The 17,372-nt window shown below is 37.5% G+C and overlaps 1 protein-coding gene across 1 annotated transcript; it reads right to left on the minus strand.

Annotated features, from left to right (window-relative positions):
• Positions 1–1,133: 1,133 nt before the first annotated feature.
• Positions 1,134–5,012, minus strand: LOC143664678 (uncharacterized). The gene is made up of 4 exons (XM_077138131.1): positions 4,892–5,012; positions 4,057–4,143; positions 3,477–3,559; positions 1,134–3,034 (listed from the first exon to the last, which is right to left on the minus strand). The coding sequence occupies exons 1-4, from the start codon at positions 5,010–5,012 to the stop codon at positions 1,751–1,753; spliced, it is 1,575 nt and encodes a 524-aa protein (XP_076994246.1). The 3' UTR covers positions 1,134–1,750.
• Positions 5,013–17,372: the final 12,360 nt, after the last annotated feature.

Consider the following 17,372-nt stretch of genomic DNA (forward strand, 5'->3'; position numbering starts at 1 on the left):
CCAGGGTGCAACTTAATGATTCATGAGTTTTGGTCTGGGAAATATACACTGAATCAGATTCTCGTGTCTTCTTTTTGCTTTCTCAGCTTTACCAGTGTTCTGCCTGTGCTTAAGAAGGGCAGTTCTTTGTGGTTACATTTATTAGTATAAGTATTTAAGGTATTCTAGAAATTGGATGCTCTCCAAATCTTTAATGTACTTCCATGTCATTGCTTGTTATATCTGTTCTTGTTGAAAACAGTGCTCCTGTAACAAATTACATGAGACCATCTGTCAAATTTTCTCAAGAATGGATGCAAAATACTTAAGGACTGAAAGATATTTTCTTCTTTTAAATATTTAACTTTTATGCTTTCTGGAGTTTTGATGCAAATATTAAATGGCATATGAAAGGGAATATGTATGCATGATCAGACTTATAAAGTATGCTTTATCTATTTATCCATGTTTAAGTCTCTGATAACAATAAGATTCAGATCTTATTTCTATTCTGTTTCAGTTTACCTTCAGAATTGTTTTCTGATTTATCCAAATATTTCCATTTAGAGCTACAACAAAAACTTGTTAGATATTTCAGCAACCACATCTGATGCATCCATATATGCAAACAGTAATCTATTGAGTTGAATCTCATTTCATATTACAAAATTCTTCATTGAATATTCCTAGCATATGTCATAATCCTAAATTGTTTTCTACATATTTTCAATCATAAGTGTTTTTCAAAATTCTGAATTATTTGTTGAGTTGGGTATCCATAGATTGTATTATTTTTGTTTGTTTTCTAATGAGAAATACAGCTTAAAGTTTACCTATTTTACTTTTAGGATGCTTGCCCTTCTTAGTGTAAGAGTATTAATTCAATGAGGAAATGAATGCTCACAGAAGATTTTCCTTTGCTAATGCCATCATGAGTATTTAAATAATGTGAATTCCTACACACCTTACAAATGTTGCTGTATGAAAAAATTACGTCTCATGAAATAATTGCATTTTGTCCTACTAAAGAAATTCAGATTCTTTTTGTTTTGTTTCAGTGGTTATTCATTGAATTTTCTTTTGCACAATGTTTGGTGCTTGGCTAAATGGTTGTACACTGTGATTACAAATATTATTCTCTTGTTCTGTTCACTTATTTGACTTAAAGAATAATATATTTAAGGCATTTTCCCCACTGATTATGGGCATTGAATTTCTTTCATATGTCATTTCTCTGGTTTCCACTTGACTTACAGTAGTAGATAAAAACTCTTCTACTTTATTACTTTGTATTAGTTCACTTAATTTCTGTACCATCAAACCATCAACAGAGGGCTCTGCTACAGAGATAACACTCCTGTGGATTTCACATTGTATGAATTCTCTGAGATTAACTTAAATAGTAAGGTGACCAAAAGCTCTTCCATGTTGATTACATGTTTCTTCAGTGTGTGAACTCTATGGTGTTAAAGTGTTCAAGGTTAATTCTATAGCCATAATCTTTTCTATATGCAGAGTATTTTGACTGTGTGCTGTCATAACACCTATGGTCAGTATAATGATAGGCAATTTGACCATACCCATATCTTTTATACAGTTTCCTCATATGGTTCTCTTAAGTGTGAGTCCTCTTTTGAAGTCTAAGGCCAGAACGAGTGAAAGACACACATGCAATACATTAATGCGGTTTCTCTCCATGGTGAATTCTCTCATGTCTTCTAAGGTTAGAACAACTGGTGAAGGCTTTCCCACGTAGATGACATTCATTGGGTTACTTTCCATGGTATGTTCGCTCATGGCTTCTAAGGCAAGAACATTCACTGAAGGCTCTACCACATACATGGCATTCATAGGGTTTCTCTCCAGTGTGATTATTGACATGTAATTTAAAACCTTTGTAACTGGCCAAAGCTTTGCCACATACATGGCATTTGTATGGTTTCTCTCCATTGTGAATTTTCTCATGTTGCCTAAGGGATGAACTCTGAGCGTATGCTTTCCCACATCGTTGACATTCATAGGGTTTCTCTCCAGTATGAGTTCTCTCATGGATTCTAAGATAAGACGATGTACTGATACCTTTCCCACATACATGGCATTCATAGGGTTTCTCTCCAGTGTGATTATTAACATGTAATTTAAGACCTGTGTAAGAAGTAAAAGCTTTCCCACATATGTGGCATTTATAGGGTTTCTCTCCAGTGTGAGTCCTTTCATGTAATCTAAGGTTATAACGAGCGGTGAAGGCTTTCCCACATAGATGGCATTTGTATGGTTTCTCTCCATTGTGAATTTTCTCATGTTGCCTAAGGGTTGTACTCTGAGCGTATGCTTTCCCACATCGTTGACATTCATAGGGTTTCTCTCCAGTATGAGTTCTCTCATGGATTCTAAGATGAGACGATACACTGAAAGCTTTCCCACATACATGGCATTCATATGGTTTCTCCCCAGTGTGAATTCTCTCATGTAACAGAAGGGTAGCATCATCAGAGAAGGCTTTCCCACAAAGATGACACTGATATGGTTTCTCTCCAGTGTGAATTCTTTCATGTCGTCGAAGACAAAAATGATATGTGAAGGTTTTCCCACATTGAGGACATTCAAATGGTTTCTTCTTTTCAGTGTCAGTTATCTTCTGTGCTCTAAGGTGAGAACGTTTACCAAAGAGTTCCCCACATTGCTGGGGTTCATAAGGTTTCTTTCCACTGTGGGATATCTCATGTTGTCGAAGGGCAGAGCAATGAGTGAAGGCTTTCCCGCATAGGTGACAGTTGTAGGGTTTCTCTGCGATGTCAGATCCATGGTTTTGAATAAGGTCAGGGGTCTGAATAAAGGTTTTACTAGTTACATGATATCCATGTGACTTACTTCTGTGGTATATTTGCTTGCATTGAATAAAAGACGACTGGTCACTGGGGGATTTTCCCAATAATTTCTGGAAACAGGGTTTCATTCCCTTGACAGTTAACACATGTTGAGAAACTGTGGGTCTCTGTGTGAATTCTTCTTGCAAATCATTACATTTAAAGGGTCTCTTTGGACTGTGAGATATCTGCATTTGGGAAGTAGATTAGAGAATTAAAAGGTTTGTTCATTTACATTCGTTTAACCCTTTCCCTACATGTGAAGTCTCAACTAATCATTCAGTGATGTTCTCCAATTAAAATACCCCATGTTAGTTACAGACACATATCATTTTCCTGCATACACAGAGTTCTCTATTATAGCATCCCAACTGCAGAATTATCTGATTAATTTTGAAGGCTGACTGATGATACTTCAAAGATTATGCATATGAGCAATGTTTATACAATTCTTTTTTAATAAGAATTCAGGTTATGGTTAAGTGAAGTTCATTTTCCCCTAAATTACAACTGTCACAGGCTACATGATGAATTACCCTTTAATACCAACTTCAATTAGTATTCAATTATTGAATTATTCCATACCCAGTTATCAATTTGGATGGCAAAATTTATACCCATGAAGCTTACCAATGGCACACTGGTAACTGTATCTTTCCTGCAGCTATTTTGTATGGTTATCATTTGTTGATTTATAAGACCAGTTTCGCTGCCTGAGAAAATAAAAAGAAACAATAAGTCATTTGGGTAGCATTAAAAAATGAAAATGTTGAAAAGACCAAATGTTCCTGTATTTCCAAATACTGACACTTTGCAAGGAACAAATGTCAAACTGAAGAATAACCTAGGCCATAGGACATTAACAATTGGCAAGGATTTTCTACACTGAAATAAGCAGAAAATAGAAAGTAGTTGTGATGTTTGAGGTAAAGAGAAGGAAAGCATTCAAAGAGAAGAACCAAGACAAGGGCATTATGTGAAAGCTCAACTCCAAAAACACATGAATATGCATTTCCTTAAAGCTAAATACAAATAAATAGAGATTGATAAATGTCTACAAAAATGATCTCATGTGAGGAAACTTTCCACAATAACTTCACCTACATTTCTGAAAATATGGCTCAGTGAATTCAGCAACTGATGTTTCCAAAAACTCAATCACTGAGCAGGTTTCTCTTTGTACCAAAGCTCAGAGGTTCCCAGAGCTCACCTGAAATCTGGTCTTGGAGAAATCCTACTCTCTCTCTCCACACTTCCTTCCCTTGGAAAAGCATATCTGTTGTGCAGACCTGAATTCCTGTTTATAGGAAAAAAAGATAAATGGATTTTGGAGTTCTGTGCAGATAACACTGAATGATACTCAAGTCTAGGGCATACTACCTGAGAAGAATAAGGTAAACACTGAAGGTCAGCCAAGGGACCCTCAATATTGTACCTACAATACAGTCATGACAATTCTCCAACATCAAAGACACTCTACCTCGAGTAAAAAAACAGCAAGGATGTCTGGTATATATGTCCATTCTCAAATTCAGAGAGAGACTGCATAATTCTCCATATTTCCAAGCAGAGTGAAATTCTATATCTCCACAGTGGTTGTTTATTATTTTCAAAAAGAATCAAATAAAAGTAATGACTACATAAATATATATACAATATATATGTGGAAAAGAATATGTCTTCTGACTTTACTGGGGTCAAATACCTCAGCATAGTCAAGCTTATTAATTATTGATAAAATGCTTAATTCTTTATTTATGGCTTCAAAAATATTCATTGGGTTCTTAGCACTGCTTTCAACATTGGAATTGGAGTAGCAACATCATGAAATTGTGGTAAAAGAGACCACATTCTAATATGGTGAAAAACTAGAATATAAGAAAAAAAGTAAAGGAAAGAACGGTCTTAGGTTCATGCTATAAATTGAAATTAAAAGTAAAAATATAATCAAGAAGAAAAGAATATTTCATCTATTCCAGAATAGACAAAAGATGATAAAAAAATAAATGATAAATGGATACACAGATACATTTTGAGATACTCACCCACTGAAATTAGATGACTGATGATCTCTGCCATTACATCTCTGAACAGCTTTCTCTGGGATGTGTCCAGGAGAGCCCATTCTTCTTTAGGGAAGTCTATAGCTACATCTTTAAAGGTCATTGACTCCTAAAACATCAGGATATTTAAGTTCAGACAACATCACCCCCACCAATGGCCAAAAGGATGTTTTCATGTTGATAGCATTAAGGTTGGGACTGTATGTATTTAGAAAGTTCAAGCTATTTTGTAGGTTTCTGTCAGGCCATTCTCATTTTTTGGCTTATGTGCCCAAAAAGCTCCATTTTAAAGTATTATAACATGATTTGTGTTTCCAGTAATCTGGAAAATTTCTAATAACTTGGGAATCGTGACTTCCAGATGGAGAGTATACAATTTGCACTTGAGAATTCATAAAATATTTTCCTCCACTGATTTTATTTAAATTTGTTGACTTCAAACAAGCTAATCAATATTCATAGTACACCATGTTAAACTATAAGTACACACAGATTATTCTCCTGTATGACTTCAATTTCTTCTCATTTATGAAATTGTTTAAATACATGGTAGAAGTTTTGAAAGGTCCAATAATTTATGCACAAAGTATTTCCTATCTAAACATAACTTATTGGTATATTGTCTAATAAAGTGGTCGTGAACCTTTCAGCAAAGAGCAGTATTCTGCACAACTAAACAGGTTTCAGAAACAACTTGGGATTGGCATAATTCAGGTAATCACCATAACATAAAACAGATGGCTCGCAGTATACATATTGGACCCCCTGAGATTACTCTACTGAAAAAAGATGTCCTAGACCACTAAAGTGATATGAGACCCACCATTCAGAACTTGTAGAAGTCCTTCCCTGGGGAAGTAACAGCACCAATATGGCAATGTGAATAGCAATTGAAAACCTGAGGTGTCCAAATACCAGATTTCATTGTCTCCCTTTATCTTCATCTTACCTACCTCTTCAAGAGAAAAACAAATCTTTTCATTTGCTCTAGTCTATCCGAGTCTTCAATAATTTTGCAGGGACATAAATATTACTTTATTTACTATAATTATCCTGAATGCAAAACCAAAATTAAAGAAACAATACTTTGTATTCATTGCTTCCATTTATAGAATATGAATAAAGTAATATAAAAATTGGAAATTCAGCAATTTGAGACAAGTGGTTAGTTAGAATTATATTTAGCTCTTTTAAGTTTCTCACAATGTTCAAATATATTCTACCAAAATCTTAAGAAAATCAAAATTAAGGAAGATTTCAAAATGATTCCTCTTTTCCTTCTATTATCTAACCCGCATTTATGAACCCTCAACAAGCACCTGTAACACTATAATGATTAAATCACCTGAAGATACATCACCCTCCATACTGATAGTAATCTTCTGATCTTATTCATCTCTATCATATATTTTTTGACATGTCTAAGCTATTGGAGACACTGACATTATTAATACATTATTGAGTACATTATTTCCCTAATATTGCCATGGACTGGATGAAAAAAAGAAAATCTCTCACATCTGTTCAATGAACAAACTTAGTGGAGCTTTGACCAACTTAGTTTAATGTTGGAAGGAAATTATATATTGTTGAATCCCAAACTTCCATGATCATCCCAGAAGTATGGATAAACTGAAATGGAGATCAGAATATGGAATAGCAGTTCCAGAATATGGAATAGCCTTTGTAATAAATACCCAACCCCACTGGGAAAATCTGACTTTTGCTGACAACACAGCGATGTGTTTCTCAACACAATTAAGAAAGAATTCAGTACTCACCATTTGTTGCATTATTAATAGCTCAGTGACAAGCGTCTTGCTCTGTGCTTACAGGAAGACAGTAGTCAAGCAAACTGAAAATGGAGAAAAAGCTGTGAGATTCCAGTATTGTTCACAATTTCCAGAACTATTTGTTTTAAATCCTAAGGAATCACCTGGGAGTCACCTTGGAGAAACTCCAATCTACAGGAACATGAAGTGTGTTCCAATAGAAATATGGTGAGGACCCTCCTCTTCTAGAGCCAAATGAAGAAGGGCTTTGCTAGAAGCGTGTAAGGCTGGTGACAGATCAGTTAGTAGGCTGAGAGAAATTAAGAGGAGAAAAAAGAAACTGAAACATTACCCAGCCCAGGGCAAGACAGAATAAATATTTATTAAGTTAACAACTGAAATGAAAAAGTCCTTCCCTGGGGAAGTAATATCATCAATAGGGTAATGTGAATAGCAATTGAAAACCTTTTCACAGAGATCCACTGAAAAAAAGGGACAAATTGTACTTGTTTAGAACTCTGAAGAAGGATCCCACAAATTCTGAATTGAAGTAAGAGAACAATATCAGTAGACAACTTCCATCCTGTACTGGCCAGTCTTCTCCCATTCCTTCACTTGGTGCCACTCAGCTCAGTCCCAGAAGCAGCAGCTGGGATCCCTGCCACAGAGAGATCCCAAACTATAGTGGCCCACATCAGGACTTGAGTCACTGCAGAGGGTGGAATATAAAAAGGCAACAAAGAGTTTCCAAAATGGAGACTTAGAGAAGAAATAGAAGAATTTTTCTCTAAAGTTGCAAGTAGTCAGACACAACCTGCCTGAATCAACTTTTGGAGGACAGGGAGGACATTTAAAGGCCCCAGGCAGTAAGGGATGAAAAGTCTGACAAAATGTGGACAGAAACTGTGTTTCCAGCACTGTGTCCTGGTACATATCACAGACACACAAACACACCCCTTAAGGAAAACCGCAGGGGGAAGTCTAATCCTTGTCTGGGGGCAATTATGGGAGTCTACCAGATGAACAGTGGGGAACACAACCACACTGAACCAGATTTTGTAGTCAGGACAGAGGAATCCAGCAGTTTCAGCCCCATGCAGTCAGATTCTGTGGGACTCCAGGAGGTAAACAGCTTCTGAGGAAGATTAGATCAAGACTGGAAAGTGTAAGTAAAAACTGTAGAGCTTTCCAGAGCCTCTCAAGACTCTATCCCAGGAATATTTGAGTGGGTTTATATCCCTTGCACAGATATAAGGCCCTGTTTTAGCTCAGAAATACTGATGACCCAACAGGCAAAGAGCACCCTAATACAAACCCAGGCATCAACTAAATCTTATATGAGAGAGAAACCCACACTCAGAATAGACACATCAAGATAAACAGATTATTGGCAAACAACTACAAGGCATACTAACACTCAAGAAAAAATGGTCAGTGAAAAGAAAAAAAATGTTAGAGGAGACACAAAATTTGAAACTAGTAAAAGATGTGCAAACAAATCTGAATTAATTAAAAAGCTGAAGGAAAATGTGTATAAACAGATAATTGTTAAGAAGGCATTAGAAGAGAATAAAGAAGTATTTGTAAGAATGCATAAAGAGAGAGTGCCAAGATGGTGGCTTAGCGAGGTGTGGGATTTAGTTCATCCTCCAAAACAGTTACTAAATAGCCAGGAACAATACGGGACAACTCCATGGGCCACTTCAGTGACTGGACCCCAGTCTGGACCAGCTGCGAGGCCCCCAGAACCATGAGTTTTCCCAGCCATGGTAGCTAGTGCCCCTCCCCCACAGGCTGCTTCCCAGAGGGGAAAGGAAAGGGACTTTACCAGCAGTAGGGCTGAGTGCAACTAACCTTCAATTATAGAATTAATTCACAAATCCTGACTATTAAAATAAGCCCCAGGTAAGCTGAACCTGGTCAAAGAGGGGTTGTTGATTTTTGCCAAAGTGCTAAGGGGGCAGGGTGGAGGGAAAAAGAAAAAAGAAAAAAGAAACAGAGGTTTCTGGGATCAGTTAACACATAATACTTGAAAGGGTCTGGGTTAGGGTTCACAAAGCAACATACCAACTTATGCTTTTGATTGGCAAACCTGAGGAACAGGGGTGCTGCTCTGAGAAGGACTTTTCTCTTTCTTTTTGTGGCTGTGTTTCTACAAAGGCCTGGCTGCCTTTGGATACAGCGGCAGGGCTTCTCAGGCTGCAACTGCACCAGGCAGAAGCAGAAACAAGCTTGTTTGAGAGCTTGTCTGGAGCCTGTGCTTTCTCCAGGAGAGGAGTGGGGGACAGCTCAGGTGGATTCTCTCCCTCAGGGAATTCAGACCCCAGGGTTTGGAAAATTGAAGCAATTAAAGTCGGTCTACAACCTCTCCTCTGTATCCACTATGCCCCCAGCAGGGAGAGTAAATCACATCAGGGCAGGTTCCTGTGGTGGGACCCACAGGCAGACAAACGCCACATACTGGGCAGGTTAAGGAAAACACAGAGTCCAGAGACTTCATAGGAAAGTCTTTCAACCTGCTGGGTCTCATCCTCAGGGAAAACGGATTCAGGTAACTCTTTCCTTCTGACAGGAGGCCAGTTTGGTCTGGGAAAATCTGGCTGGGGTCTATAATACATAAATAGACCCTCCTAAGGGTGGGGGGAGGGAGGTACCTACAGGCAGGGTAAGAAATGAGAAAATAAGAACTGAAAAATTCTGCTCTGTTAAACAAAACTAAGCTAGTGGTGCAGAATAAGCTGAACTGAATGTCAAAGAACAGATAGCAAAGTCAACCAGCAAGAAAATCCTAGACAAAAGAAGTGAAAACAATTTCCAGAATAAACTTATAAAGGTAATTAAATGCCTAGATGCCAGCCAAACATAATGAATCACACTAGGAAAATTGAAGATATGGTCCAGTCAAAGGAACAAACCAATGATTCAAATGAGATACAGGACTTGATACAATTCAGAATGTTTGAACAGACATGAAAAACCTCATCAAAAATCAAATCAATGAACTGAGGGAGGATATAAAGAAGGCAAGGAATGCACAAAAAGAAATTGAAAGTCTGAAAAAACAAATCACAGAACTCATGGGAATGAAAAGCACAGTAGAAGAAATGGAAAAAAAAAACAATGGAAACCTACAATGTCAGATTTCAAGAGGCAGAAGATAGGATTAGTGAACGGGAGGATGGAATATCTGAAATCTGAAAAGCAAAAGAAAATATAGGGAAAAGAATGGAAAAATATGAGCAGGGACTCAGGGAACTGAATGACAACAGGAAGTGCTAAAATATACCTGTTGTGGGTGTCCCAGTAGGAGAAGAGAAGGGAAAAGGAGGAGAAAAACTAATGGAGGAAATTATCGCTGAAAATTTCCCAACTCTTATGATAGACTTAAAATTACAGATGCTTGAAGTGCAGCATACCCCAAACAGAACAGATCCAAATAGACGTACTCTAAGACACTTACTAATTAGAATGTCAGATGTCAAAAGAGAGAGAATCTTGAAAGCAGCAAGAGAAAGATAATCCATCACATATAAGGGAAGCTCAATAAGACTATGCATAGATTTCTCAACAGAAACCATGGCGGCAAGAAGACAATGGGATGATATATTTAAATTGAGAGGAAAACTGCCAACCAAGAATTCTACATCCATCAAAATTGTCCTTCAAAAATGAGGGAGAAATTAAAACATTTTCAGTAAAAAAACTCACTGAGAGAATTTGTGACAAAGAGACTGGCTCTGCAAGAAGTAGTAAAGGGAGCATTAGAGGCAGATACAAAAAGACAGGTGAGAGAGGAGTGGAGAAGAGAGCAGAAATGAAAACTACCAGTAAAGGTAAAAAGAAGTAAAATTAGATATGACATATAAAATCCAAAAGGCAAATGGTAGAAGAAAGTACTACTCATATAGCAATAACAATAAAAGTTAATGGATTAAACTCCCCAATCAAAAGACATAGACTGGCAGAATGGATTAAAAAACAGTACCCATCTATTTGCTGTCTATGGGAAACACATCTTAGACCCAAAGATAAACAAAGGTTGAAAGTGAAAGCTTGGGAAAAGATATTTCATGCAAATAACAATCAGAAAAGAGTAGGAGTATTACACTAATATCCAAAAAATTAGACTTCAAATGTAAAACAGTTAAAAGAAACAAAGAAGGACACTATGTATTAATAAAAGGAACAATTCAACTAGAAGACATAATCATAAAAATTTATGTACTAAGCTAGAATATTCCAAAATACATGGGGCAAACACTGAAAAGAAAAACAGACACATCTACCATCATAGTTGCAGACTTCAATTACCCAGTCCCATCAATGGACAGAACATCTAGACAGAGCATCAATAAAGAAACACAGAACTTGAAGAATATAATAACTGAACTACTTAATAGACATTTATAAAACATTACACCCCACAACAGCAGGATACACCTTTTTCTCAACTGCTCATGGATCATTCTCAAGGATAGATGATATACTGGGTCACAAAGCAAGTCTCAATAAATACAAAAAGACTGAAATCATACAAAACACTTTCTTAGATCATAAAGGAATGAAGTTGGAAATCAACAATAGGCAGAGAGTCAGAAAATTCACAAATATGTGGAGGCTCAACAACACATTCTTAAACAACCAGTGGGTCAAGGAAGAAACTACAAGAGAAATCAGTAAATATCTCGAGGCAAATGAGAATGAAAACACTATGTATCAAAATTTATGGGATGCAGCAAAGGCAATGCTAAGAGGGAAATTTATTGCCCTAAATGCCTATATCAAAAAAGAAGGATGGGCAAAAATCAAGGAATTAATTGTCTACTTAGAAGAACTAGAGAAAGAACAGCAAACTAACCCCAAAGCAAGTAAAAGGAAAAAAAATAATGATTAGAGCAGAAATAAATAAAATTGACAATATGAAACAATTGAGAAAATGAACAAAACCAGAAGTTGGTTATATGAGAAAATCAATAAGATTGATGGACCCTTAGCAAGGTTGTCAAAAAGAAGAGAGAAGATGCAAATAAATAAAATCAGAAATAGAAGAGGAGACATAACTACTGACCCTACAGAAATAAAGGAAAAAATGAGAGGATACTATGAACAACTTTATGCTAATAAATTTGACAATGTAGATGAAATGGACAACTTCCTAGAAAGGCACGAACAACCAACATTGACTTGAGAAGAAACAGACGACCTCAACAAACCAATCACAACTAAAGAAATTGAATCAGTCATTAAGAAGCTTCCCAAAAAGAAAAGTCCAGGACCAGATGGCTTCATATGTGAATTCTACCAAACATTCCAGAAAGAATTGGTACCAATTCTGCTCAAACCCTTCAAAAAAATTGAAGAGGAGGGAAAGCTACCTAACTCATTCTACGAAGTCAACATCACCCTCATGCCAAAGCCTGACAAAGATATTACCAAAAAAGACTACAGATCAATCTCTCTAATGAATAAAGATGCAAAAATCCTCACCAAAATTCCAGCAAATCGAATCCAGCAGTGCATGAAAAGAATTATACACCATAACCAAGTAGGATTCATCCCAGGTATGCAAGGATATTCAACGTATGAAAATCAATTAATGTAATACACCATATCAACAAATCAAAGCAGAAAAACCACATGATCATCTCGATTGATGCAGAAAAGGTATCTGACAAAATTCAACATCCTTTCCTGTTGAAAACACTGCAAAGGATAGGAATAGAAGGGAACTTCCTTAAAATGATTAAGGGAATATATGAAAAACCCACAGCTAGTATCATCCTCAATGGGGAAAAACTGGAAACTTTCCCCCAAAAATCAGGAAAAAGACAAGGATGTCCACTATCACCATTACTATTCAACACTGGTTTGGAAGGTCTAGTCAGAGCAATTAGACAAGAAAAAGAAATACAAGGCATCCAAATTGGAAAGGAAGAAGTAAAACTCTCACTGTTTGCAGATGATATGAAACTATATGTTGAAAACCCCGAAAAAATCCACAGCAAAAGTACTGGAACTAATAAATGAGTACAGCAAAGTGGCAGGTTACAAGATCAACACTCAAAAATCTGTATTGTTTCTATACACTATAATGAAAAATCTGAGGGGGAAATCAAGAAAAAAATTCCATTTACAATTGCAACCAAAAGAATAAAATATTTAGGAATAAATTTACCTAAAGAGACAAAAGACCTATGCAAAGAAAAACACAAGAAATTGTTAAAAGAAATCACGGAAGACCTAAATAAATGGAAGGACACACTGTGTTCATACATTGGAAGACTAAATATAGTTATGATGTCAGTTCTACCTAAATTGATTTACAGATTCAATGCAATACCAATTAAAATTTCAAAAACTTATTTTTCAAAACTAGAGAAACCAATAGCCAAATTTATCTGGAAGGGCAGGGTGCCCCAAATAGCTAAAAGTATCCTGAGAAAATAAAATGAAGTTGGAGGTCTCATGCTACCTGACTTCAAGGTATTATGTATTGTATTCATAATACATAATATATTTATTATGAAGCTACAATGGTCAAAACAGCATCGTATGGGCCTAAAGATAGATATACTGACCAATGGAATAGAATAGAGTGTTCAGATATAGACCCTCTCATCTATGGACAATTGATCTTTGATAAGGCAGTCAAGCCAACTCACCTGGGACAGAACAGTCTCTGCAATAAATGGTGCCTAGAGACCTGGATATCCATGTTCAAAAGAATGAAAGAAGATCCATATATCACACAAATTAACTCAAAATGGATCAAAGACCTAAACATTAGATCTAAGACCATAAAACTGTTAGAAGAAAATGTAGGGAGATATCTTATAAATCTTATAATAGGAGGCAGCTTCTTACACTTTACACCCAAAGCACAAGCATTGAAGAAAGAAATAGTAACTCCTCAAAATTAAACACTTTTGCATATCAAAGAACTTCATCAAGAAAGTAAAAAGACAGTTTACACAATGAGAGACAGTATTTGGAAACAGTATGTCAGATAAAGGTCTAGTATCCAGAATATATAAAGATATTGTTCATTCCAAGAACAAAGACAGACAACCTAATTACAAAACAGGCAAAAGACACTTCTCAGAAGGGGAAATACAAATGACCAAAAGGCACATGAAAAGATGCTCAACTTCCCTGGCTATCTGGAAAATGCAAATCAAAACCACAGTAAGATATCATCTCACATCTACCAGACTGGCCATTATCAATAAAACAGAAAACGACAAGTGCTGGACAGGATGTGGAGAAAGAGGCACACTTGTCCATTGTTGGTGGGAATGTCAAAAAGTACAACCACTGTGAAAGACAGTTTGGCAGTTCCTAAGAAGCTAAATATAGAATTGCCATATGACCCCAGCAATACCATTGTTAGGTATCTACTCAGAGGACATGAGTGCAAGGACACAAACAGACATTTGCACACCAATGTTTATAGCAGCATTATTTACAGTTGCGAAGAGATGGAAATAGCCAAAGTGTTCATCAACAGACCAGTTAGCAGCAGCCTGAACAAACTGTGGTATATACATACGATGGAATATTATGCAGCTGTAAGACAGAATAAAGTTATGAAATATGTAACAACATGGATGGACAGTAAGGACATTATGCTGAGTGAACATTAGCCTGAAACAAAAGGACAAATACTGTATGAATTCACTGATATGAGCTGACATTAGTGAATAAACTTGGAGAATTTCATTGGTAACAGAGACCATCAGGAGATACAAAAAGGGTAAGATATTGGGTAATTGGAGCTGAAGGAATACAGATTGTGCAACAGAACTGATTGTAAAAACTCAGAAATTGATAGCACAATGCCACCTAACTGTAATACAATTATGTTAGAACACCAAATGAAGCTGAATGTGAGAATGATAGAGGGAGGAAGGCAGGGGGCACAAATGAAATCAGAAAGAAAGATATATGATAAAGACTGAGATGATAAAATCTAGAAATGCCTAGAGTTTATAATGATAGTGACTAAATGTACAAATTTAAAAAATGTTTTTGCATGAGGAAGAACATAGGAAGTCATTACTGTAGGGTGTTGAAAATAGATAGTAATTAATGTTCTAAAATTTTAACTTATGTGTGAGACTAAAGCAAAAAAATGTTTATTTGGTACAAAATTTGTATTTTGACTAGTGCATTTCCTACCGTAAGTACATGGAACCTTGAGTAGGGCATGAGATTTTGTAGGTTTGTCCAGAGTGATGCCCTGATAAATTCCAGAATGATTTGAAGAGTCAATGAAAAGTATTTGCAAAGTTCCCTTGGGGGAATGGTGAGAAATGGGGTAAAATTCAACTTCCCCAAGTTGAATTCTTGATATTCTCACAAGCAGTGGGAACAACCACAGAAATAGGCTGAGCCCCCAATCTTGGGGTTTGTTCATATAAAATTTAACCCCACAAAGAATAAGTCAATGGATGGGAATGGAAGCATACCTGACTCTCCCAGTACACTGATGGGACAGCATATGGGCAGCCTGCCACTTGAACAGCTGTGGCTGTCCAGCCTAGCACTGACACCATCTGGTAGGAAACTAGGACTGTGCAGAGCAGCGAGGATGGTCATAGTTCATGAACCCAGTGACACAATGACCATTTGTACTGACAATTGGGGTTGATGGCTACATGGAAGCAAGAGCAATGGATGGTGGTCGGTCACCCCCTATGGGGAAAAGAGATGCGAGAAGACATCTGGACTGCTTGCCATAAATGCAAGGTAACTGCTTTCTATGTTTCTGCCCAAGCAACATCAAGGTGGATCTCTGGCGAAAATCTGCAGCCAATGCTTGCACCATATGAGGCTGCCGAGTGGCTGTACCAGAAAACAGGTCATCGAGGACATCAAACCTTGTGATGACCAGCACAACAATTTCAGTTGCCTATAACACAAAAGCAGCTAAAGGAAGTAGTAGATGCCTGCCCTTCACGTTCACTGTGATAGCCTACGATGCTTCCACATTAACTTGGTCACACCAGCCACGAGCAGCTCCCAGTTACCTGGTGGCAGGTAGACTATAAAGGACCTCTTCCTCTGTATAAGGCTATAGAACGCTGGCCTTCCCAGCAGGAAAGGGCTACAATACAAAACCTTGGAAAAATTAAGTGCCTTTTTCAGGGTCCCCAATCAAATGGATAGTGATAGGGGATTCCATTCACTGGACAAGTGACTCAAGCCTGAGCAACAGAGCATGATGTTTTGTGGACTTTTCACTTACCCTATAATCCAACCATAGTGGGACTGGTTCAGAAGATGAATGATCTCTTAAAAGAACAATTAGAGGATGACAGAATGTCCCTGCAACTGTGGACTCCATGATTGTACCCTGCCTTGACCAACACCAACTCCAGACCCAGGGCACCTGTCCCCGTACCCACTGAGATGGTAATGGCTGGACCCACACAGGCCCTGAGGATACAGTACTGTGGGAAATACATTTCTTTGGTGGGTTTCTGCTGTAACCTAAGCGCACAATAGGTCTCAGTGCTGCTTATGTACAGAGTTGCCATTGTCCAGTGTCACCGGCCTCCTGTGGACCGTCACTCCTGCTAACCAAATGATATGGGATGCAATGCTGATGTGACAGAACACCCACTGGCAGACTCTGCCTTCTCTGGCAGCAGCTTTTCAGCCTCCCTGGTTGGTTCCTCCACATCTCTCTCACCTCTAAACGTTGGGAGTGCCCCCATGTTCAGACCTTAGACCTCTTCTCCTTCTAGCTACACTCACTCACCAGGTAAGTTCATCCAGTCTCATAACTATATATCCACATCTGACAGCTTCCATTAGAGCTTCCTCAGAATGCAAAACTTTCCTCTGACATCTCTATTTGGAAGTCTGATGGACAACTCAAAACTTGTACCTACCCATGGCAATAAAAGATAAATAGCTCAATTAAAATATGCTGATTTTTCATATTGGCATTATTCACAATAGTCACAAGGTGGAAACAACTCAAACATCTATCAGCAAATGTGTTGGTTTGAAAGGATTTATGTCTCCTAGAAAAGCCATGCTTTAATCTAAATCCCATTTCATAAAGGCAGAATGATCCCTATTCAATACTATGTTTGAAAATGTAATCAGATCATCTCCTTGGAGATGTGATTTAATCATGACTGGTTGTTAAGCTGGATTAGGTGACTACATGTCACCACCCATTTGGGTGGGTCTTGATAAATTTCTAGAGTCCTATAAAAGAGGAAACATTTTGGAGAATGAAAGAGATTCAGAGAGAGAAGAGCAGAATGACATAGCCACAAGAAGCAGAGTCCACCAGCCAGCAACCTTTGGAGATGAGGATGGAAAATGCCTCCCAGGGAGCTTCATGAAACAGGAAGCCAGGAGAAGAAGCTAGTAGATGACGCCATGTTCACCATGTGCCCTTCCAGATGAGAGAGGAACCCTGACCATGTTCGCCATGTGCCCTTCCACTTGAGAGAGAAACTCTGAACTTTATCGGCCTTCTTGAACTGAGGTATCTTTCCCTGGATGCCTTAGATTGGACATTTCTATAGACTTGTTTTAATTGGGACATTTTTTTCGGCCTTAGAACTGTAAACAAGCAACTTATTAAATTCCCCTTTTTAAAAGCCAAAAAAAAAGAATAAGTCAAGCCTACTTAAAATTACGCCCAAGAGTCATCCCCAAGAGAATCTTTT

The sequence above is a fragment of the Tamandua tetradactyla genome, chromosome 20, assembly GCF_023851605.1.
Source record: "Tamandua tetradactyla isolate mTamTet1 chromosome 20, mTamTet1.pri, whole genome shotgun sequence".
Taxonomy (NCBI): domain Eukaryota; kingdom Metazoa; phylum Chordata; class Mammalia; order Pilosa; family Myrmecophagidae; genus Tamandua; species Tamandua tetradactyla.